Here is a 24527-nt window from a genome sequence, read left to right on the forward strand (position 1 = left end):
ACTGCCCGTCAAGTGTAGTTTTTTCACACAAAATCCAGAAACCAGACAATTCAAAGAATTCAGTTCACATTTGAAGAGGTTCATTTAATTTGATCCTCATTTAAATACCTAAAACAGATTATGATGTTTAAAACTTTGTCCATGTGTATCTGCAAATGTGTAGGACAAATAAGAATATGTTATTGTAATTTTGGAAGTAAAGAGAAATGATATTATAACAAAAAACAAAAACAGTAAAACATACACAGCCTAACTAATAAGAATATGCGACTCAAATAAAACATCCCACATAGAATATAATATGTTATTCTACACAAACGCTCCAATGCAACATAAAAACAGTTATAAGAAATATAATATAAATATAAAAAACACATGGGCTAACTACCTGTTATCACTTACTAATGTCTGGGCCTGATACTTGTAAACATTTTGTATAGGAAAACGCAAAAACGTTTGCAAAGCCTTCCTGTAAAACTCTGTCCATGATGGCGCTTTAAACGGAAATGGGCGAAAATGACCATTTTGATGAGGAAAAAAAACCCAAAAACATAGAATAGAGGCGTAGAATAGAATCTGATTTGTCCGCGGTTAAATTCCTCTAATCTAATTGGCTCAGATGGGTTAGGAGGGCGGGACAAGAGTTTTGATTGGTTGTAACTGAGCACAGGTAGCTGGCTGTTTGTAGTCGAAGCGTTTTTCTTGGAATTCACCTGAAGCCTTTTTTGGTCAAACCTGGAGCCGTCCAAGGATTTTCTCGACGGTAAAACACTTGGAGAGGTGATTTTATCAGAGGACATGTAACTTTTTTTGTTTTTTTTAGCTAGATGTAACGGTGTGGAACAGAAACACTCTTTTTTTTATTAATTTGCGCCAAAGTTGGTTTCAAAGATAGTCGCTTTATCCCACTTCAGTAGTAGTTAAACTTATCTCGCAAAATGTCGCCGAAATGTCTATTTCCTGCAGTTTTTTGGTGCGTAACAGGTGAGTATCGACCGTAATATCTCCAGCCCCCCATCTTTTCCCTGCTCCCATGTCTGTTCTTTGTCCACCTGTAGAACATAACATGTACTCGTATCTAATTCAATAAAACTAAATTATTGCGTCGTACTTTAAAAAAAATCCACAGTCAGTAAACCATAAATGTAATTTTAATGTTTTACACATTTAGGTATTTTAGCTTCCTACGCCCAAGAATGTGGCCGACCACCGCTACAGGAGAACAGGATTGTGGGAGGGATGGACGCCATAGATGGAGCTTGGCCCTGGCAGGTAGATATACAGGTAGGTCCCTCTGAAGCATCCTCTGATATTGCCCTTAATCGTCTTTAGTATCCGTTCTGCCTGTGGGTAGTTATATGTGTGGTTTAGTCTAGGTCTTGTTTATCAAAGCTGACCTGCTGACAGGGTGAAGGGTTTGCCTGTGATGCTGAGGTGACTCACTCTTTTTCCTCCCCTGGGCTTCCAGAAAGACGCTGTTCACATCTGTGGAGGCTCCATCATCACAGAGAACTGGGTCCTATCAGCCGCGCATTGTTTCCCCAAGTAAGGGACTGTTTGTTATTTATCAGAGGAGAGGGGGTGGCTGAGGTCTGATTTATTTATTAATTTATTTATTTATTTATATTTTTAGGACTACAATTTTAGAGAGCATCACTGAGTGACTGGGGTAAAATGAATACCCATATTTTATTATATTAAATATACTAAACCTAACCCATTGCTTCCTATTTTCTCCAACACTATCAAAGGTAGGTAGTGTTGGAGAAAATAGGAAGCAATGGCTGACCTTTCAACCACTAGACATGCGTTTAATAGCAAGCCATGACCTGTTCCCTCGTCAGAAAAAAGGCCCAACTTACTGTGTCCTCTCCTATAGTACTGCTGATGTTACCAATGACAAACCCAGCTCTATACTGAAAATAAAATATTAACTAGTCCACCCCAATGCCAAACAACACTGAAGAGTAATTTGCATCAGTTATTAGCATGTGAGCTCACAGGTGAGCCAAACCATGGATGGCTCACCATGGACCTTTAAGAACTTTCACATTTATTTTTGCCTACAGGTAATAAGTTATTACAGAGAAGAACTCTGAGAAAAAGCTCCGGCATTCTTTAGGTTTTACTGGATGACTATGCAGGACATTTTGTTTTGTCTTACAAAACAAATTCCTCTAAAATGTGGTAAACAAAGTCTAGGAGCTCCTTTTTGTTACCTTTTGTCACCAGAAATAAAAGGTTTCACATTTCCCGACTAGCAAGTTTGATTCTGTGTCCCTCCATCTCCTTTCAGTCCGTCCGACGTGGGCTCTTACACGATCTACGCTGGCCGGTACCAGCTGAATGGCATCAACATGCAGCAGTCAGCGCATCGTGTGAATCAGGTGGTGGTTCCATACGGTTACGTCGAACCTCACAGTGGGAAAGATTTGGCATTGGTGCAGCTATCCACCCCAGTAACCTGGTCAGATTATGTCAGTCCCGTCTGCTTGCCCACCTCTGGCACACTGTTCCCGGGTGGCATGCTGTGCTATGTCACCGGCTGGGGGAACATCCGGGATGACGGTGAGGTTTCTCCACATCCATGTTAGCATGTGCACCGATAAGTTTTATTCAGTAGTTAAATGAGTTAGTCTCCCAAAAGTTATTTTGCTTTTCTTGGACTCAAGACCCTAGACTCTAATTCTGGATAATGTGAATGATCATTTCTATTTATGTAATAGGATATAAAGAAAATGATGATCTTTGTTGCTTTCAACCACAATGATTACAGATGCCAAGTAGGTCCATGTGTCAATAGGTAGTAATACATTTTTAATGACTTACTCTCTCTCTGTAGGTATCATTTACAGTTTTTCTTTACTAGAACGAGAACCAGATGGGTTATAGAAGCCAGTCCTTTACAGGGGATTAATATCTAGAAATCATTATGACTGGATAATAATTAAATATTTTCTTCACTGCCTTTCAGAGGAATTGCATTGTGATAAGATCAGAATGTAAATGTTGTTGTCAAATTAATTATTACAATCATGTTTTTGTTTTTACACGTCAACAATTTTGTCTGATGTAATGAAACGCACTTAATTGCACTAAACGTGAGTTTGTAATTTTATTCTAGCATACATTAGCCAAAGTGGTCGGTGGTATTTTTTAAGATTGTGGCGAAGTCACAGTATATCACAGTTTTGCTTTGATTTTGCTTGACTGGGCCTTCATATAGGTTTATAGTACTCTACTGTCAGCAGTACATACAATATAAAAGCATTTTAATGTCATCATGTATATACTGAAGGCTTTGATTACTGTTTTCTTGGCCCCACAAAATGATGATACAATGATGAAGGATTTAGAATTATTAAAAACCGGTACACCAGTTCATCAAGTATATCACCCAGCACTAATTTTCCATATAGTAATGCATATCTATATTCTAATTATTATTATGTTAATTTCCATATTCCAGCCGTCAAAACATTTCTTCCACAAAGATCAAAGCATGGTGGATATTTCTAATTGTGACTGGGAATTTATTCCATTCCTTGACTTTAGTATATCAACAGGTCCATCATAGAACTTATTTACAATAGATTTACACTTAAAATAATTCAGTTCAGTACAAATGTATTTAGCCCTGCAAGGATCATTGTCTGCAGCAGCTCACCCCCCAGACCAACAGATACACAATAAAAAGAAGAAAGGAAAAATGGTTAATCACTAGAAATAAAATGGTCTCACTCAGTCCTTTTGTTCTTCATCCCTCTGTGTCGTCTTATTCCCATCAGTCCCTCTGGCAGGAGTTGGGACTCTGCAGGAAGTGCAGGTGCCAATCATCTCCCTGAGTTCATGTCAGGAGATGTACCGGACAGACCCAGACAATCAGGTGGACATCCTGGATGACATGATCTGCGCTGGATACCAGCAGGGCGGCAAGGACTCCTGCCAGGTACTTTTAGATCAGCTGTTTGCACTGCCATGTTAACATTCACAATACACGCTTGCCTACACAAGCAAACTAAGAACCTGCATTAAAAATAACTGTGATCACTACTTTTCTGCAGTCAACCACTAAGACCTTCCTTTTGTGCACTTTGATACCTCCCAGTGGTGAAAGTTGAATAAGTCAGTGTGGGTTTGTGTCGTGTTTTCAGGGAGATTCTGGAGGGCCCCTCGTCTGCAAGATGGTAAATGGGACCTGGGTGCAGGCTGGGGTGGTGAGTTTTGGAGTGGGCTGTGCTCAGCCAAACCAGCCAGGTGTGTATGCCAAAATGACCAGCTACTCAAGCTTCATCAGCAGCAACATACCAGAGATCCAGCTGTACGGCCGAGCTAATCAGAACTGGTGCGGGAGGACTGCCGTGTTGGTCAGCTGTCTGTCCGCTCTACTGATCCTGCTTCAGAGATTAGACTCTTGATTTCTGGGAATTTAATGCAAACCAGGCCAAATGAAGGAGCTTAACAGTGATGTCTCATTAAATCAAAAGTTGTCCTAAATAGTAAAACGAGAAAACTGTACCTGACATGCACATGAAGCCATAATGAACATGAAATGTAATATAATCTTAGTTTTTAGAACTATAACTCTGTATTATGATCTTTGATTCAAAGCAGTTTTGATAGGTTTTTGTATATTAAATCAAAATTATGATCTAAATTAATTATGTGTTCTGTATTTGAAATAAATTGTTAATTTGATTCTTAAAATCAGGTCAATGCTCAGTTCAACTTCTGAGAGCGTAGTTTGGTATGTTGTATATGGACCACAACTTCTGTTTGGTTCTTTCAAAGCTTCCTTAAATCTTTCTACTTCTAATACAGCCACTTAGAACTGTAAATACAAAAACAATTGCCTTTTAGATAACACGTTGTTTGGAACAAATGTTACCTCATTTTTAGTTCACACAGAACTGCAAATTCTTTCATCTTTAATTGTTATTTCAAGTGTTTATTCTTAAATATGTTAAGGTCTTTTTTAAATAGCCTTCCTCACAGAAAACACACACTTAATCTCCGCTTAAATTGAACACATCCATTTTATTGTAGTTCATTAAATATCCAGAGGCAGAGACTGGTGATGACAGTTTTCTTTATTATAAAGAAGACGCAACATGTCATAATGGTAAAAAAGACTGCTCAGTAATGCCTATTAAAAAAAGCTAGCTTTTAAATTAATTTTAAGTATTCACTCAAGGTTTTCATGCTAGATAACAACTTTTACACAAATCAAAGTCTTGTCTTTTGAAATTGCAGGAAGGGTAAGTCAGGCATCAGGGGGAATGGTATCAGAGAGGATCATGGGAGAGCCGAGCTGCAACTCCTGCTGCAGTGATTCCAGATCAGCTGGAGTCATCCGGTGAACCTCGCTCCAATCAGATAAGAGGGAGGCCGAGAGGGGGGCAGAGTCATAACTGATGGAAGAGAAAGGGGGGAAAAAAAGAATTTAAGAGTGGCTCTTTTTTGATCATACAAAAAATACTTTGTTCTGGAACAGAAAAGAGTGCAGACATTGAAAGTCATTGGTCCCAGAAAAGATATGTACATGTAAGTCTGCAGCGCACTTTGCAGTATTTAAAATCCCCCTTGTTTCTTGTTACTTCACTTGGATGTTTGACCTTTAATATGCACACTGTTGTGCAGAGGCTGCAGAAAAGGAAAAAAACCTCTCTGAGCTAACCTTAAATCTGAGTTTAAGATGTGTACATATGCGGAAATTAGTTTGGCAGCCAATCACGGTCCAGTGTGCAGCATACCCAAGTGTGATGTAGAAAGTTTCTGCCAGTTGTGCCAGTTGTTAAACTTTTAATTTACATATTCATAGATTCTGCAGTGTTTTTTGTGGAAGAATCTGACACAAATCATAATTTCATTCTATTTGGGATGATGTACTTTTTGTCATAGGACTTGTTGACTCATCTCGAAACATAGCATTTATGGTTGACCATAAAGTTTGATTTTGGTCTCATCGTTCCAGAGGTTTTGAGGCTTGTCTAGGTGTTGTGTGGCGTATTTTAAGTGGGCTGTTTTGTGGTGTTGATGCAGTAAAAACTTTTTTCTGGCAATTCAAACTACTCCAACTACCTTTTCATTGTTTTGCTTTCCCCATGCCTCAGTATCCAGCACAGTCAGTGCATCCCTGGATGAAATGTGCAGGGATCTCTCAAGAGCCAAGAATCTCATTAGCTATTTATACACAGACACTGATTGAGATCAAACAAGTCACAGGTGTGGAAACTTACCCATAATAGCAATAGCCATTGCTAACTGTGTGTATATTATCAAGCCAAACACTCCAGGCCATGTAAACCTTTGATTGGGTGATTTCAGTTTATTATGATTTAAAAAGAGAACACATAATTATGTTATTATTATTATTATTATTATTATTATGTGAACTGGCTTCATCTGTCCATTATCCTTAAATATGTTTTTTGCATGAGTTTTTTTTTTTTGCAATGAGTTTTAAATATTGCTAATATTTCACAAATTCTGCCAGGGGTATTTACATTTATGAACACTAGTGTATCACCATAGGAGACACATTTTTAAGAGTCACTTTTATGCCTTAAAACAGCTTTAATGGGACCGCACACAAAAGCCACTTCAGTTTCGTCCAGCAGTTTTTCAGTTCTTGGTCAAAGCTCATAACTTTGAACTTTTCTGCTTTGACATTTACAGCGTAGCTCATTATAAGGAAGCAATTGTTAACTTAGAGGTGGACGATATATATCATTTGAGATAATATCGTCATTGTTGTTTTGACAATGTGCAAATTTCCATTATTGAGTATTTAAATTACTTCGCCAAAAATATTGAAACGCACGCGGAAACTCCTCACATTCACGGTGCAGCAACACTCTCTAAAGAATGGCAGGATTCAGTCACACGACTAGTGGGCCTACGTGATCAAATGACGTGTTCACGTGACCTCTCGCTAGCATCCTCCTTGCAACAGTTTAATAGCGCGTTGTGATGGTAGAGAGAAAATGCAAGCATCTCCAGTCCCTGAAGCTACCAGTACTTCAGATGATTTAGTGCCGAGACGTGGGTCTACCTCTCTGGCATGGAAATGGTTTAGTTTCAAAAATACTTTTTTAGCGCAGCGCCCAGATCGCTTCAAGTTGAAATCTGTTCAACTTTTAACACCGCTGGGCACTCGGAAAATGAGTTTTTGATTGTCTCAGCGCTAAAAACGCGTTTGGTGGACACAAGCCCTAACTCAGACAATTCCAATCACATTTTAAAGGATATCGACTGATTATCATTAGCGCCAAAATCCCCAAAAATAACAAGATAAGATTATTTTTTGCCCATATCACCCACCCCTACCAAAACTAAACCATCAAAGTGCACACATAAAGTAGGCTGGGAGACTCTTTATTGAATGACAGTGAGGTCTGGTGTTTGCACTTCGTGGGTCGACCTGCGTCATCCAATTTGGCTCTGAAATCCTGATCCTGACCTGGTTTTAATATCTGACACTAGCTTCCATATAAAAGGGTGAACTTTGATTTGTTTAACTATAGCACTATTTTAGGACACCTAAAATATATATCTGTTTTATATTACCCTGCCATTGCTGAGATTGTTAAACCAAATAGAGTTGAAACAATTAAGTATATGATTAGAAAATTAATCTGCAACTATTCTGACAAATGATACATGGTCATTTTTCCAGCAAAAATACTCTAATTTCTCTGGTTCCAGCTTGTCAAATGTGAGTATGAGATTTTGTTGGATGTCATATGATAATAAATTTAATCTGGTTTTGGGAAACAATGATTGGCATTTTTCACTTTTTTCTGAAGTGTAATAAAGCATGTAAATGTGCCTTGCAATAGTAACAAAGCAGGAATTTGGTACTTAAAAGACTGGAAGTTTGGAAGAACCTGAACTTGGACTGCTGCTGCCCCATATTAGGTAGAGCCGAACTTTAGAGCTGTAGATTTTGTCCATTACTTCTTGCATTACAATTACTTTAAGAAAGGATTACCATGCTGCAATTATGTACAAGAGGAATAAAAAATTAATAAATTAAATATGTGAATCTATCCGTTGAGTTCCCTTGTTGTGCTGCATCCATCATGATGAATCTGACATCACAAATATAATGACAGTAGTGTGAAGTACGCACAATTATACAAGGTCAAATAAAATTCTCAGAGCCATGTAAGCCTAAACAACAACTACCTGATGATTTACACACTATGAATGTGTAAAATGGATGCTGATACTGGTTTTGGTTGTGAAAGCTGTGTTGGAAACAAATCTAACATTGTATTAAACCTCACCTGTCCCGGTCACAATGTTGCAGGTCTGTGAGAGACTGGTTCAGAAGGTCATCCAGGTCAAAGCCCACGCCATACCCAGCCCCACTGCCTTTAGGGGTGACTGAGAACACGGGAGGTAAAACGTCCTCTACCTGACAGGAGAAAAGGGAAACATTGAGTCAACTGAACTTTGTATTCTTAAGATCAGTTCAAGGCAAACAGATTATTGTGACATTTAAGATTGGTATATGTACAAGCTATATGTACAAAAAAATAATGTTTCTGTATAGCTCCTATAATGGAAGCAACATTAGTGTTATGTCAGTAGATACAGCTTCTCTTAGGTAAAATGCTACCTGCAAAAAGCAATAAAATCTTTTACAAGGAAGACACAACGCAGCAGAAGAAACCTGAGACACACCTGGGACTTTGAGAGCTGCAGTGTCACTGTATGGATGTCAGGGGCAATGGAGGGCCCTTGCTGTCCAGTATCTGTGAATCCTAAGCTGGGATGAGGCTGTGAGGGGACCCCTAAAGCTCCACAGAGAGGGTTTGTGGTCTGTGGTCCGGATTTCTCCCCTACAGAGGGACACAGCTTTTCCATCGAACCAGCGCTTGCAGTTGAAGGGTTAGGGTGGGAGTTGAGGTTATTTTGACCTCCGATATCCACGTTCCCATTTGTGTCTCTGGTGGTTAGTGTTGGAGCTTTATTCAAAAAACTCTCAAGAGGAAGCAGCTGCACCTGAGGCTGAGGATCAGGCTGGGTTTGAGGTTGGAGCTGGGGCTGAAGAAAGCTCGAAGGTGGAGGTTGCAGTTTCCTGTTTGGTTGTGGTTGTTGCTGTGGCCTCGTCTCTAATTGCTGCCCGCTCCAGTTGCCCAAACAGTTGAAACCACTTTGCCCATTGCTCTCGCTGTGAGGTTTGAGCGTGTTGTTCTTAACAAAGCCACCAGCGACAGTCATTATATCTATCCCTCCACTTACAGCAACAACTATATCCGCTGGAGGCTTCCTCTGGCTCATTGAGAAAAGTAACGGAGGTTGCTGGGTGCTGGGAGGCTGGAAAATGCCCTGCTGGTTAGGTTTAACTTGAGAGATTAACTGTTCGTGAGACTGAATCTTACTCGCCTCCTTCTCTGTTTTATTGTTCAGTGCTCCTTGAGCGTTCTCACCAATGGCTACGCCCCGGTGTGGGTTCACATTGCAGTCTTTATTATTTGCTCCATCGTTTTTAGGAGTCTGAGTTTTCTCATTGCGTCTGTCCATCATCTTTGTCCAACGCTGCAAAAGGCTTTTGTCGTTGTCACTCAGCAGAACCCCACCCAGCAAGTCCCCCTGCTTTCCCTCTCTTCTCTCCTTTTCCTTCATTTTCCTCTCCTTCTCTCTTGCCCGTTCCTGCCGCTTCCTTCGTTTCTCCTCTCTTTCTCGTTGACGCTCCTGTGCTGTGACAGGCCGACGTGACTCTGGAACAGAAGACAGCGAGGATGGTACACCTCCTCCTGCACCAGTGTCAATGCCCAGAGCGGAAGTCACTCCATCTGCAATGAAGATATCAAATTCAGATATCGGTGGTCTAAAGAAAGACATGTCAGTGATATATGTAGATATGGAAAACAATAAACTCACCACCCCTAGCTTTATTTCTGAGAGCTGATTTCAACAAAGCTGCTTTAAGTGCAGCTTTAGTATCCTCTGAAATAGCGCCTTCTTTTCTGGTTCCTTCTGCTGCACCTGGAGGAGGCCTGGCATTCTTGGACAGGGACTGTGAAAGGGACTGAGACAGCGACTGGGCCTGTGCCACAGAGAGAGAAAGGGAAGGCACAGTGGTGGGTAGGGGTGTCATGGTCTGTGCTGGCGTTGCAGGAATGGAGGTGGGAGCCTGGGTCATGGACTGACTCTCGGTGGACTGAGTCAGAGGAGTCTGACTGCTGGTTAGCTGCTCTTGTATCTCACTGTCTCTCATAGTTTCTGATTGAGTGTCCTGACTAGACACTGGTGTCGTTAAATCTATAGTCTCCGGCTGACCACTGTCCGAGTTGGCACTGGGCATGTCCACATCAACTGGTCCGCTTTCGCTTTTAGAGAGCAGAGACAAATTATGGGTCACATGAGGCGGGACAACTTCTAAAAGGGATGCGGGCTTATTAAAGGTTTGCATCTGACTCGTAAATGTGTGGTTCACTTCTGCTGGTGTGTTGTCTTGTTGCTGCTGAGATTTCACTTGTGCTGCTTGTGGGTGTTGTGCCATTGGAACCAGTGTTGACTTACTCAGGTTAACAGTTGAGGACTGAGCATTACACTGGTGACTGCTTTGTGCTGCAGCTCTACCATTTGCCCTCTCCAAGGGCCTGAACTGTAGTCTTTGACGGCAAGTCTGTTTATTTTGATGAAAGTCCTGGATCTCCATCAGAATCGCCTCTTTAATTTGTTCCTTGTTCATCGGAAGCTTGTCAAATTCAAAGTCAAAAGCTGGCACGCAAATTGGCTCATCGTCTGCGTCGTGGTACTTGGCCAGGTAAGGATGCTCCAGCGCTTGCGTCACACTGATTCTCTCACGAGGGTCAAAGCGCAACATGGCCGCCAGCAGGTCCACAGCCTCTGGTTCAGCTTGTGGGTAAAGTTTGGCCAAAGGCACAGCAGACCGTGACGGAAGACTCTGAACATAAGAGCGTACTCGGTCAGCTCTAATAGCACCAATCAACCCCTCGGGAGGCGTGCCTAACACAGACAAAATGAGCTGGAGCTGGTGGACGTAGTGCTTCCCAGGAAAAAGCTGCTTACGGCCCAACATCTCGGCAAAGATGCAGCCAACAGACCACAAGTCAATGGCCAAACTATAGTGATTCAGAGACAGCAGGAGTTCAGGAGCACGGTACCATCGAGTCGCCACATATTCAGTCATGAAGGAATGAGATTCCTCAGGGTGTGAACTTAGACCCCTCGCCATGCCGAAGTCACCAATTTTTAACTCACAGTTCTCGTTCACCAGCAGGTTGGAGGGTTTGAGGTCACGGTGGATGACGTTGGCAGAGTGCACGTACTTAAGGCCACGGAGGAGCTGGTACAGAAAGTAGCGGGTGTGCTCTGACGTGAGCGTCTGGGCGGAGTGTATGATCTGGTGCAAGTCACTCTCCATGAGGTCCAGCACCACATACCTGCACACATGGGGAGTGGGAAAGTGACATGTTTGTGTGACATCTATTGAGCCATAAAGTATATCTTCATAAATATCAACAACTTAACGATTATGTCTTCCAGATACAAAAACAATTACCACCGATATATAAACTAATATTTTAGGGATCTGTTTTAGTCGCCTCTGTAATTGTAAATGTTTTCAATTTCCAAAATGCATAGTTTTTCCAAATCAACATTTTCAGTAGGTTCTTATTATTGATAAATACAACTGAATGCTTGTGATGGGTGAAAAACACAACTAGTCAAATATGTCAAATATATATATGAAAATTGTTACCCAGTGACAACATGTGACTCAATGGAATGTTTAGATGTGTGTAAATTAGTTGACTAAAGTTAGAAATGCAACTGTTCTGAAATTATTTGTAATTTATTTATTTTATCAATAAACTTACAGAGTTCTATACACCTTTCTTGTCAGAGGAGTAACCTTGTGAATTTGTTATTTTTCACCAAAGTTGCAATGAAAATAAAAAGTACATACACAGACTTGAAGGCAGAGTGAGGAAGGTTAGGCTGCAGGATGTCTTTGATGGCGATGATGTTGTCATGTTTGAAGTGCTTGAGAATCTTCAGCTCTCGCAAGGTGCGTTTGGCGTTTGTCACCACCTCAAATGCATTGGAGATCTTCTTTATCGCCACCTGTTGGCCTGTGAAATGTACATAAGCCCCAATGAAAAAAAAAAAGTTAAACTGAGTTTAAATGACAATGTTAACTGACAATTAATTTCCATATTTATTTGTTAAGCATTGGAGTACACACAGAATGAGTTATGTGTTATTATTTCATCAAATACCATTGTCCCGTCTCCTGGCAGATGAAACAACGCCATAGGCCCCTGTGCCTATAGTTTCTATAACATCATACTCCTCTCCGACGTCGAACTTCACATCCAGAGAGTGCGCTTTTAGCAAAGCCAAGTTTTTTGCTATTGTGCTGGTGTCTGCGGTGCCTTCTGTTGCCTCAACGCCACGCTGGTTCTGGTTTTCTCTGCTTTTGTCAGTGGCCATTCTTTCAGGGGACATGGCCACAGGTTGACCATTTTTACCTTCTCCACCCTCCTTAGTTGACATTTTTCTGTAAAGAATAAAAAAAAAAACAAAGTTAGAAGTATTCAGTGACATAATCTTAAAGGTCCACAATGCCAAGGTAAAGTACTGCTTGTTTTCTACAACTGGAGTCATAGCAGCATGTAGAGTATATCAGCACACTATTGACACATTTGGCCCAATGGTGGGTTTGGCCTTTTTTGTGGATTAATACAATTTCGACTGGTTGATATTGTTAAAATCATTATCACAATATTACTACGAATATTTTCCCTTATTGATCACAACTTGGCAAATCAAACTGAAGTTCAAAGCAATGACACCATTATGTATTATATCAGACAAAACTCTTTGTATGTGTAAGACAAAAACTTTTTGTTACTAATTACTAACTCATTTTAATCACAACTTAAGAATCTGAAAGAATGCTGAAAAGCTGATAAACATAAATATAGTTGCCCAGTTCTAAATTCTATAAAAGTAGAGCTGAAATGTAAAATTAATCGGCAACTATTTTGATAACAAATAATTCTTTGAGTCACTTTTCAATCAAAAAATGGCAAACAATCACTTGTTCCAACTGAATATCTTACTGAATATCTTAAGGCATCTTAAACGGGTAATATAAGTCTGTTTCTTTTGGCTCTGTTTGCTAATATCTGACACAAAAAGATTGATCAATTATTCAAAGAAATGATAGGTAGATTCATTAATAGTGAAAATAATCATTAGTAGCAGCAATAAATAAAAGTATTGTGGTCTTAATAACTGTATCTGCATTTGTGCTAACATGCTTACAAAACATAGCGGTGGGAAAAATGTGTTTGTCCCCTGCACTTATTAATCTTTGGTTGCACAGTGACACAATCAGGTAAAAAAAACAAAAGCCAAAAGACCAGAGCGAAGATCACAACATGTAATATGTCTTTTTCTTTAGAAGTTACATAAGTTTAAACTCCACAGAAGAGCGCCCTCTTACTGCCAGAGCCCCGGGGCCCCCAGGAGCCCCACTTGACAAAAGGTCAGTCATTTAGGTACAGCACTTTTAAGATAATGATTTGACAACTAATGTTGACAAAACACAGATATTCTATGTTTGCATCAACTGATTGTAAAGATTAAATTAACCTGACCATACAAAAACAAGGCGTGACCAACACGCTGCCCAGCAACTTCACACACACACACACACACACACACACACACTCGGCCTGTCAGTCAAATGACCCTAACCTGTAGCTCTCAGTCACAAGACGTCTCTAGATTACAGCTGGAGTTTGCTTACAGATAGATTATCAGAGAACAAATACATGTGGAGCTGTGTTGGATGGCACGCTAGCTGTGGTACTACAGAGTGGTTCAAATAAACTAATAACATGATAAAGACGCAGCCTTACCCACTTTTTGACGCAGGGGCGTATGCTAGTTACCTGGAGCTCAGGCTTTCTAGGGACGTAAACCGATAAACCATGTCTTTCTCGGTTTATATAAACACGCAGGACGACACAGAGAGGCGTTTCTAAGTAACGGAACCGACCATCACCTTGTGAGCCAACCACAACATCAGTAATTGTAGTTTTTAATCCCGTAGTAGCGCGGGTATCGCTTGTTTTTGTCTGCCGCTTCCTCGTACAGTTCCGTGTTGGGTTTGAGTGCCATGTAGCGGGACCAATGAGACGAGGTGACTTCTGAGAGACCGTCCAATAGGAGCAGAGAGCGTGGGGGGGAGGCGGGACATCGGGGTAGACAGTTAGGTCTCTGTTTTTTTTTTTGTGGTGACGCCGTTTTCCAGAATTGGATTAGTATAGGAGGGGCCACATTGGGACACAATTACCCCCCCTTCTAAAAACTAGTAGAATAATATTTGATTTACTTTATTTACTATGATAGAATATCTATCTAATAACTATTATATCATTACTATAATCATAGCACTGGAGCATTGATAACTATAGAAAATTAAAGGGAGTAAAAGCATTTTGTCAGTGTGTTTGGAAGAGTGGGTAAATAAATACACTAATGGAAAGTACATTTACTCAAGTACTGTACTGAGTACAATTTTAAGATACTTGTACTTAAATGTAATGATACACTTTAATCCAAAGTCCAAAACGTGTGACTATCTTATCTATCATGTGATGTAGCCTACACATTAATACATCAATAATTATAATCCAATCATTTAATGTATATTATTTTGAAATAGGCCATTCTGCATAATGAGTAGGCTTCTTTAAGTAGACTATATTTTGATGTTAGTACCTTTTTTCATTTTTACTTAGGTAAGATTTTGAGTGTACTTTTACGTGTAACAGAGTATTTCTACACTGTGGTGTTACCACTTAAGTATAAGACCTGAATGCTTGTTCTACCACTGATTACATATTATGCATAACGTGTTCAGACTGTACAATAATTATGTATAGTGCACATATACTGTAAAAAGCTGCAGTGGCATGGACAGTGTGGGCAGTTTTTAACATCCCCCCCTGAAGCCCAAACAGACTGAAGTCCACAGTAATTACACAATAAACACCCCTCTGGCTGCTCCAACTTCTGGAACCAGCTGTCCAATGAAAGGCAGTGACCAAAATCCAGCAGACCAATCAAAAGTGAGCATCTGATCTCTTACACGTCGCCTGCAGTCGGTGTGGACTGCAAGGTTTTAAAGGAAATAGAAGCGGACTGATACTGGTCTTTTTTTGCCCACTGGAGTCATATAAAACCACCTTAAAAAGTGTCCGTTTAAAATCTCCTCAAATAGCCATGGCATTGCCGCAATGGGAGAGAAAGGCGCGCATATTTCTGTGCGTTTTCGGTTTGTTTTTGTCTGTTTATGCGCTTCACGTCGAGCTGTCCCGAGAGAACAACCCTGATTACAGAGCGATGTGCGACCTGGGGGAGTCTGTGAGCTGCTCCAAAGTGTTTACCTCCAGGTATGTTTTTATACCTCGGGTTTGTTTTATCAGCTCATACCTGATTTGCTGTGCAGAGTTATAAGACTTAATTTGCAGCATTAAATCATTTCAGGTTGTATCATTGTTTACTTGTAAAATCTGAATAGTTCATGGCAGACCCGACCCCTCTTCACTGCCACGTGTTAAAGTCCTGCACATAGTTCACATCAGCTACTTTTTTAATAATGGATGGACAGGGGATGTTCCTCTTTTGATATGTCAAATTGCTTTCCATTAAATAATATGCATGCCTGATTATTTTTATAGGAGCTATTTTAACGATATTCAGGCATGTCTTTTCATTTTCTTTTCAATATGTTCTCTAACTGTTTTCTCTTTCTTTATTTTTTTTGGCAGATGGGGACGTGGTTTTGGCTTGGTCCAGTTTTTTGCTCCCAAAGATAGCCCTCTGAACCAGCCCAACAGCGTGCTTGGCATCATATTTTACACTCTGCAGATGGGCCTTGGTTAGTCTGGCATCTTATTCTGTAAATTACAGAGAAGTGCTCAGTGTTTTTAGGCAAAATAGATACTGTTTGCATTCCAGGATTTCAGGTTTATTTGATAGACACATATACAGAGAAAACTGCTTTACAATTTTCCAGTGCATTCTTTTACAGCATTTATAGCTATAAACCCTAGAAGAGCCTTTAAAATAACAATACAACAGCATGTTCATGAACCATGGCTGGTTCATATTCATATTTATTTAGCTGAAACCGTAATGATATATACAACACTTTCCCTTTTATTGCTTATGTAATGTGTTTTATTGATGAACTTAACTCTTCTGTGTTTGTGTTCATTGCAGGACTGTCTCTGTCCAAAAAAGCTGCAATGTTTTTGGTCTTCTCCTCCTGGGTGTCTGTGGCCGGTTCACTCTACCTCGCATTTATTCTCGCCTTTGTTCTGGGGGATTTTTGCATGGTCTGTGTGTCAACATACATTATCAACTTTGTGTTGCTCTTCACCAACCTGACACGGAGGAGAGCAATTGAAGGAATGAAGCAAAAGACTGGATAGAAAGTGTCTGAAATTCAACACCTTCATTTTTGTTGTCTGCTGAGCTGAAGTCGCTGCTGGATCTGAAAAGTAACTTCTCTCCCACAGTACTTTTGCATTGTTTACACCTGTTAAGACTTTTCAGAGAAACAGGACTAAGAAATGAATCTCAGAAGATCTATAAGATGATTTATAAGTGCATATATGAGTGTGCATTTGTGACTCTGATTACACACCTTTGAATACTTCCTCTTGTCTCATGTGATTTAGACACAGCTTGTCAAGCCAACGAAAACCCTAAAAGTGAATGTAGCCTACACTGATCTACAGCAAATTGCTGGGTGGTAAAGCAACACAGAGCAAGTACTCAGTCTAACCAATAGATGGAGCTAAATGCCCAGGGTTATCATGTATTGCATGATTGCATGGTGAATGTGGACAAAGGTTAATTGTAGTGCAACGTTTCAAGAGCACAGTTTTTGCCTTGTATGACTGCAAATAGCAAAGAATTGATTATTTATTCACCATTACCATTATTGTCCTTTAAGCCGTACTAAAACATAAAGGAATAGTGAGGCACTCTGATACAAGATAAGTTAGACTTTATTGATCCCACACTGGGGAACATGTACTTGCTACAGCAGCTTCAGATAAAACACAAAAGATAAGAAATAACACAATAAATACAAATAGAATATAAAAAATACAAGATATAATAGGAACACATGAATAAGAGGTACACTATATACACAGATTTTTATATAAAAATGATATTAAAAATATTTAAATAAATAATAAATATAACATGATTTATAGAAAGATCTGATTGATATGGGACATTGCACAAGTCACAGCAGCAGATAGTGGCACAGTGTAGAAATAAATATATTTGCACAGGACAAAAAAAAGTGTAATTTAAAGGGGCTATAGGCTATACATATAGGACTATGAATGTACAGTACAAGTATAATCTTAACAAGACTATGGTTATGATTTAAGGTGGACCTAAATGCAGACACAGACTCAGGAGTAAGATGAATAAAAAGGGATTTATTGTGAGGGTAGTGGGGTATGGATGTGGAATGAGTGGGGAGGTAGCTGACAGTAACACAGGCCAAGAGGGTGGAGACGAATGGCTTACTGGATGTGGCTGGTGGATATCTGGTCAAAAGCTGGCAGACAGGTGAGGTGTGATCCTGAAGCATAAAAGAGAGAGACGGTTAGGCAGGAATATAACACAAGAAACTAAACACTAAGACACGAGTGAATTTACCCCCACTTTAAAATGAAAATCACAATCAGTTTTAGCCAGCTGTTCATTCATTATTAGACAAACACATGCCAGAGGACACTCAATCAAGCCGGTACACAGAAAATTTGCTCAGTTTAACAAAACTTCAACTTCTACCACCTAAAACTCTATAAGTATTTAATTAAAGTTCAATCTAGTGAAATCATATGCACTTTTGAATCATGTTGCATTAAATAAATATTTTTGACATGTAAAATGTAACTCTTTACTTGCAAAATATTCTTCTGGGACTTATTTACATTGCAGATAAACACTACAGATGAAGTTAGAAGGTAGATGGGTAAAGCACCTAGAAGAATAAGCCATATGTAATTATGCAATTGTATTTAGATGATAAGGATAATATAAATAAAGGGTTGTTTTTTTTAGATGGCACAACACAAATGAGGTGGTCATGTCTAGCTCTGACAACTATATATATACTTTATACTTGCAGTGAATTAACAGCTGTATGTGTTTTACAAAACACCCCTTAAGACCGCCTATGGATGAGGTAACTTACAACTGTAAAAGAAACGCTTCATCAGCTTTTGTTCATTATCACCAGTTGACTTGCAGTGTGGACAGATGGGAGTTTAAAGGAACAAAGACTTTGTCACAACAGAAACAAACACATTTACTTCCTCATAAGGTAGTTTTCCACAAAATCAAGTTGATTTTTAATAACCAATGACTCAGATGTCATGTGTAATCCCTCAGGTCACCATGACATAGCTGTTTAAAATCATAAGAGACAATGGATGACTGAAGAAATATCATTTTTGATTGTCGCATGTTTCGCTTTTCCTCAGACAGTGGTCTGGTGTAAAAACATTATTTCCCAAGACTTGAAATAAAATAGCTAGACAATATACTGAGCTGCCTTCATTTAAAATGTGGATGCACAAATCTCTTTTAAGATGAATTTAATCCTCTGTTTTTAGATTAGATTAGATTCAACTTTATTGTCATTGCACAAAGTACAAGTACTAAGACAACAAAATGCAGTTGAGCATCTAACCAGAAGTGCAAAAAGCAGTAAAGTGCAGAGTAATGCGCATTTGTACAGGGATAACATAACATTATAGATATATATATATATATATATATATATGAATAGCAGGATATATACAGTATGAACAGCATTAATAGAATCAACAGAGTGAAGTGAATAGACTAAAATATATACACGATCTGTTGTAAGAGGGTATGTGTTGTTTTTTGGGGGGACACCACTGTTGGACAAAGAGCGCAACTTTAAATCGCGATGGCCTTTAGATTTCACTGACCAAATTTGACGTTGATCCGATCAATTCTTTAGGAGGAGTTTGGGTGGAAAGAGGAGGTAAGGAGAGGTGGGTAAAGTGAGAAATGGGGTAAGGAGAAAGATGGTGAAGGAGAGAATGTATAAGGAGGTAAGGAGGGTGAAAGGGGAGGGGGATAGGGAAAGATAGGGGAGAAAGGAGGAAGAGGGATGGAAAGAGGGGGGTAAGGAGCAGGTAAGGACAGGTAAGGAGAGAGAGAGAGGGTTTAAGCATTAGGTACAGTCCTGTAGTGTTTATTTGCATATATGGAGACGCATTCTAACACCAGCTGTAAACTGACAAACTTAAAGCCGTCCACTTGTGGTCGGATCATCCAAGACGCTGTTGATACCAGCTGTAATCAGGCTCTGAGTCTGACATTTTGTTGCTCCATCCATCCTCCCTCACACTTCTTTGTTCCTGCCAGTCATAATTTCAAAAAATCACACAACCTTCCATGGGAGGAGTGGAGTATAAAATAAGTCTGTACACGGATGATGTATTGATCACAATAAAGGATCCTAGTTCAGGCCTGCCTTTATTAATGAAAATGCTGGAAACATATGGGGAGTACTCAGGATATGTCCTAAACATACATAAAACACAGGTTATGACATTTAATAACACACCTACAGAAGAATTCAACACAATGTATAGTTTTAATTGGAACTCATCTTATATTAAATACCTGGGAGTAAGTTTACCTAAAGACATGTCACATTTATTCAATATTAATTATAACGGTATTAGCAAAAAATTATATGATGACCTTGATGGGTGGAGCCTGCAGCCCCTTGACTTTGTTAGCAGAATTAGATCAATAAAAATGAATATCCTCCCTAGGTTATTGTATCTCTTTTTATCATTACCAGTAGAAATCCCTCTGAAACTATTTAGAGAATGGAATAAACATATTTCACGATTCATTTGGAATAAACAGAGACCAAGGGTTACATTTTCTACCCTTCAGCTTCCGGAGGGAGTGGCAACAAGGCTCTCCCTCTTGGGTTCTTTAAGTCTTGGACTCCTAAGCAGAGACGCACACACACTGGTGAGTGGGAACTGAAGATTCTTTAATAATAATCCGAACCAAAACCAGAACAGAAGCGGGCGGTGGAAGTCTTCTGCAGAATTGCCAAGCGAATCTTGACACAAGCAGACCGGGCTAATGAGGTGGAGGGAATTCGGTGTGCCTCTGCTGCCAACAGGAGGAGCCGCCACACCCCTGCCCCACAAGCTCTGCAAGAGAACAGAAAGGGAGGGGGAACAGAGAGGACAAAAGAAAAGCACAACAACAAAGACATACTAAGCCAAACCATAACACTCCCATCTTCAATGGGATTATTATTTGGCAGCCCAATTGAGATCTCTAGTATATTGGTGTAATTCTTGATGTGGCTAAATGGAAAACTGTGGAGTTATCTTTAACAGATGTACCAATACAATCACTCCTTGGCTGTGTGGGAATGGAGAAAAAAATATTACAGACAGAGAGCCAATGGGTGAACTGTTCACAAAAGGTATGGGGAGAGGTCGTTAAAAAATTTGAACTCCAAAAACAGATAAAACTGCTTAGATGGCCAGCATACGACTCTGGATTCACACCAGCATCACAAGATAATAGACATAAACAACTTTAACAACTTATGTCAAATATATGGGTTGGGCAGGCAAGACTTTTACAGGTACTTACAGTTTCAGGATTATTTTTGTAAAAAGCTGAAAGGTTGTAACCCAACAGAGTCACCAGCGGTTATTCATATATTTATGGATGCATACAACTCAGGGAGTATCAAAGGACTCATAAGAAAGTTATACCATGGTGTCACTTCATTGAATAAGGACACTACAGACTATGTGAAACATCGATGGGAAAAAGAGTTGGACATCGTGATAACACAGGACATGTGGCTGAATGCCTGGGAAACCCAGTCATCCTCGACCAACAAAAAAAACCTCATTAATTGTTTTATAACTCCCAAGCAGAAGTCCAAACAGACTGGTACACAATTGGCCTGCTGGAGAAAATGTGGAGAGGTCTTTGCTGATCAGGTCCATGTTTTTTGGTCTCGCCCCTCCATCAAGATTTTCTGGAGGGGAAGTGGCAAAAATTATTTCAAAGGTTCTGTGTTTCAATATCAATGTATCATTCACAACTCTCTATCTTGGAAACATACCGGATGGATTGAGTAAAACTGATATTTACCTTCTTAGGGTCTTGCTGGCTGCAGTAAAAAGGCCATCACAAAATGCTGGCTCCAGAAAAATGCCCCCACTATAGATACTTTTGTTAATATTGTAAAATAATTACATGTCCTACAGCAAATGACTTACTTAATCCGACTCCAAAAAGATCCGGGTGAAAAACAATGGCAGAAATGGCATGCCTATTTGGCCAATGTGTGAGACTTGTCTTTTGGATATATATAGATCACCCTTGGACCTCAAATTTGTGTAACTGTTTATTGTTTTGTATTTTTTTTTTTTTACCTTTCATCTCTGTACTAAAATATGAAAATTGTCTATAAATAAAGAGTTAAAAAAAAAAAAATTCACACAACCGTTGACAAAAAATTCAGCTTTTATTTCTCATGAGTCAGCTGAGTAAGTTCTTGTAAATGAGTGCAGTATAGCTGAAGCTCAGCCCGTTTATTCTGCAGACTGGTGTTTGACATGTCATCAACAGCTCTGCAACTACAATCAACCTAACACATGCATTTATACATGTATAAATATACAGTACAGGGTGACAGCAACTATCCTCACTGGTTGATATCACAACTACACTAAACACAGAAACCACACGTCAAAACATTTCCACATGTTAACCACTAAAACATGCACAGCTGTCTTTCAGCTCTGATCTTTGGCCACCAGTACTTTATTTTCCTCTTCCAGCTGTTGGACTGTGTCCTCCCAGCAGTGAACTTTGTGTTTCAGGATCTTGCTCTTGTCCTCGAGCTGTTTAAGTCTCTGGTCCCAGCTCTGGTTTTGCTGGTCCAGGTCCTCGAGCTGTCTATCATACAGAGCTCGGAACTCTCGCTGGCTTTGTGGCTTTCCAGACAGTTGGCTCTGCTCTTCGTGAGCTCCTTCTCGGTCTCACTGAGCCTCGTGGACAGACTCTCTCTCTTTTAAATCTTTAATTTTCCTCTCCTTCTCCAGTCTTTGGTTATTCCAAAATGCAGCGGCTCCCTTGCACTAATGTATTTATTGTATAGTCTTTTATATCGTGCTAATTATGTGTGCACTTTTACGGAGCTGCTCTTTAAATTTCATTGTACTGTGTATAATGACAATAAAGGCTTTCTATTCTATTCTATTCTTCTTTGTCTCTTTCTCTCCAGGGTCTTCTGGCCAGTTTTCACCCACTTGTTGTGGGAAACCAAACCTCTCCTGGTGTTGAGGCAGAGTTCCTGGAGGTTCTCCTTGTCCTGCTGCAAATGTTGTAAGGTGTCCTCTCTCTCACTCAAGTTCTCCTGCAGAGCTTTGTACCTGGTCTGCAAGGAGTTCTTGCTCTGCAGAAGTTCTTGATCTCTGTGGAGCAGCTGGTTCAGGGCCTCAGTCAGTCTCTGAGACAGACCCTCTTTCTCTTTTGTCAGGCTCTGGACCTCGTTGTCCCTCAATTGGAGCTTCTGCTCCACCTGGTCCAACTGGTCCTTCAGTTGCTGCTCCAGTTTCTGGTGGTCCTGCTCCAGTTTCTGGTGGTCCTGCTCCAGTCTGACAGCAGCATCCTCCTTCTCCCGCTGTAGGCTGTCCACCTGCTCTAAGCAGGATTTAAGCTCAATGTTAAGCTGGGAGATCTGCCGCTTGTAGGATTTGAGGGTTTCGCAGATGTTTTTGACCTCGGCTGCGAACTCCCTCTCCCAGAACTCCAGCAGACCCTCAAGTCTTTTTATTTGCCACTTCAAGTTGTGGATCTTGAAGCAGAACTTCTGCCTTTCGGTCACGAGGTTCTTCCTCTGCTCCGCCACACTCGTCAGCTTACTCTTCAGACGGCGGTTCCTCTCCTGTGCCTGATCCAGGTGGGCCTCCTGACGGTAGACGTCTTAGGTAGACCTTGAATTCTCTTCAACTTCATCAGCAAATGAATCCATTCTCTTATGATTTTTTCCGTGTTTTTGTCCAGGGTTATTTGCTGGATTTTGTCCAGGAGTATTTGTTGGATTTTGTTCAGGGTTGTTTGCTTGGTCATTTTGGGTCAGGTGTGATCTGGTGAAGGTTCTGCTGTATATAAAGGGGGTTGTTTTTGTCACTGAATTTTGTGCTGAGTTTCATGAGTTTTCAAGCATGTTAGGCCTCCAGAAATGCGATTCATTTGGTAGTAAAATAATAATAATAACCCAAACAGTTTCAATAATAATAACAAATATCGTAATCACACTATTCATTATAAAAGGTATAACAATAATCATGTGACAATATTTACCTACTTTTGATTATTTTAATTCCTTTGTGTCTGTTTTTTGAATAAAGTAACATATTCCACTTAAGTAGACAGTGCTCTACTTCTTCTTCTGCTCCCCAGTGACAGTAGGGGTTTTTCTTTCTTTCAGATGCAACCTTTTTGTACGAAATGATAAAGAACATTATGTCCTAATGTGACACTTAATGTGCATAAAGTTAAACAAAGTTTCATTGATGACAAGGGTAAAAAAGAATCCTGTGTTTTAAAGTGTTCTATGACTGCAATTGAAAAGGTCTTTCTCCTCACATGTCAAAATGCATATTTGTACATGATAGATGAGGTGTAAACATTGGCGCCATAACATGAACATACGTTGTATTGTTTTGTTGTTACATGACACATACCAACAACATGCCAGTGGAAATTATTCATTGTTTCCTCTCCTTTTTTGAGATTTGTTTCTTTTGTAACTGTACTGAAAGACAAGTATAGTCGTTAGTGATGGGTTGTGGTGTAAAGGTGCTTGTGGAAAGTTTATCTGTGAATTACGTATTTATCCACACTTCCTGCGCAACAAACCCCAGTCTGATGATTGCTATTTTTAATTATAATAACTGATGGCAGTGGTTTATGTTGTGAGTTGAGAATAGACTTCTTTGGAGTTCTCAGTAACCAAGATGAAAGCATGCTTTAATCATAAAATCAACTGACATCATAATACATAGATATATGCTTATCAAGTTGATTAACATTAGTAATGTGTGTATTTTTAAATAATGAGTCAAAAATGTCAGGAGTAGCCTGACTATTAAACACTGTCACATCCACAGGATAACAGCTAGTCTGCAAGATACCAGTGATGTAATCAGGAGGTGTTTTGTCTCTGAAATATTCTTTTATCCATACAAGGCGCTTGAACTCACAAACAATGACAGCAGACACATCTCTCTCAGTCACGTCTTGTAAAAATGTTCCACTGCTGGCTATTTCTCAACCCTGGGACAGGTTAGGTATTTGCACTCTTTCATATTGGGTTTGCAAAGACCTCATAT

The 24527-nt window shown here is 39.8% G+C and overlaps 3 protein-coding genes across 6 annotated transcripts; 2 read left to right on the forward strand and 1 right to left on the reverse strand.

Moving 5' to 3' along the window:
- The first annotated feature begins 659 nt into the window (after positions 1–659).
- zgc:92313 (uncharacterized protein LOC436869 homolog) lies at positions 660–4707 on the forward strand. The gene is made up of 6 exons (XM_051417815.1): positions 660–984; positions 1172–1284; positions 1469–1545; positions 2297–2568; positions 3789–3949; positions 4155–4707. Exons 1-6 carry the CDS (start codon positions 939–941, stop codon positions 4416–4418), a joined length of 933 nt encoding a protein of 310 aa, XP_051273775.1. The 5' UTR covers positions 660–938; the 3' UTR covers positions 4419–4707.
- Positions 4708–5072: 365 nt separating this feature from the next.
- mapk7 (mitogen-activated protein kinase 7) lies at positions 5073–14181 on the reverse strand. 4 transcript variants are annotated; one of them, XM_051417813.1, is made up of 7 exons: positions 14060–14181; positions 12264–12544; positions 11951–12116; positions 9895–11423; positions 8692–9806; positions 8292–8422; positions 5073–5411 (listed from the first exon to the last, which is right to left on the reverse strand). In XM_051417813.1, the coding sequence occupies exons 2-7, from the start codon at positions 12538–12540 to the stop codon at positions 5264–5266; spliced, it is 3366 nt and encodes a 1121-aa protein (XP_051273773.1). In that variant the 5' UTR covers positions 12541–12544; positions 14060–14181; the 3' UTR covers positions 5073–5263. The 4 variants fall into 4 exon arrangements, with proteins under 4 accessions (XP_051273773.1, XP_051273771.1, XP_051273774.1 ...); XM_051417811.1 differs by having other exon boundaries at positions 13947–14173; XM_051417814.1 differs by having other exon boundaries at positions 13918–14173.
- Positions 14182–15140: 959 nt separating this feature from the next.
- On the forward strand, positions 15141–16723 carry vkorc1 (vitamin K epoxide reductase complex, subunit 1). Its single transcript, XM_051418345.1, has 3 exons — positions 15141–15452; positions 15831–15940; positions 16285–16723. The coding sequence occupies exons 1-3, from the start codon at positions 15283–15285 to the stop codon at positions 16494–16496; spliced, it is 492 nt and encodes a 163-aa protein (XP_051274305.1). The 5' UTR covers positions 15141–15282; the 3' UTR covers positions 16497–16723.
- Positions 16724–24527: the final 7804 nt, after the last annotated feature.

This window comes from Dicentrarchus labrax, unplaced genomic scaffold, assembly GCF_905237075.1.
Source record: "Dicentrarchus labrax unplaced genomic scaffold, dlabrax2021, whole genome shotgun sequence".
NCBI classification, from domain to species: domain Eukaryota; kingdom Metazoa; phylum Chordata; class Actinopteri; family Moronidae; genus Dicentrarchus; species Dicentrarchus labrax.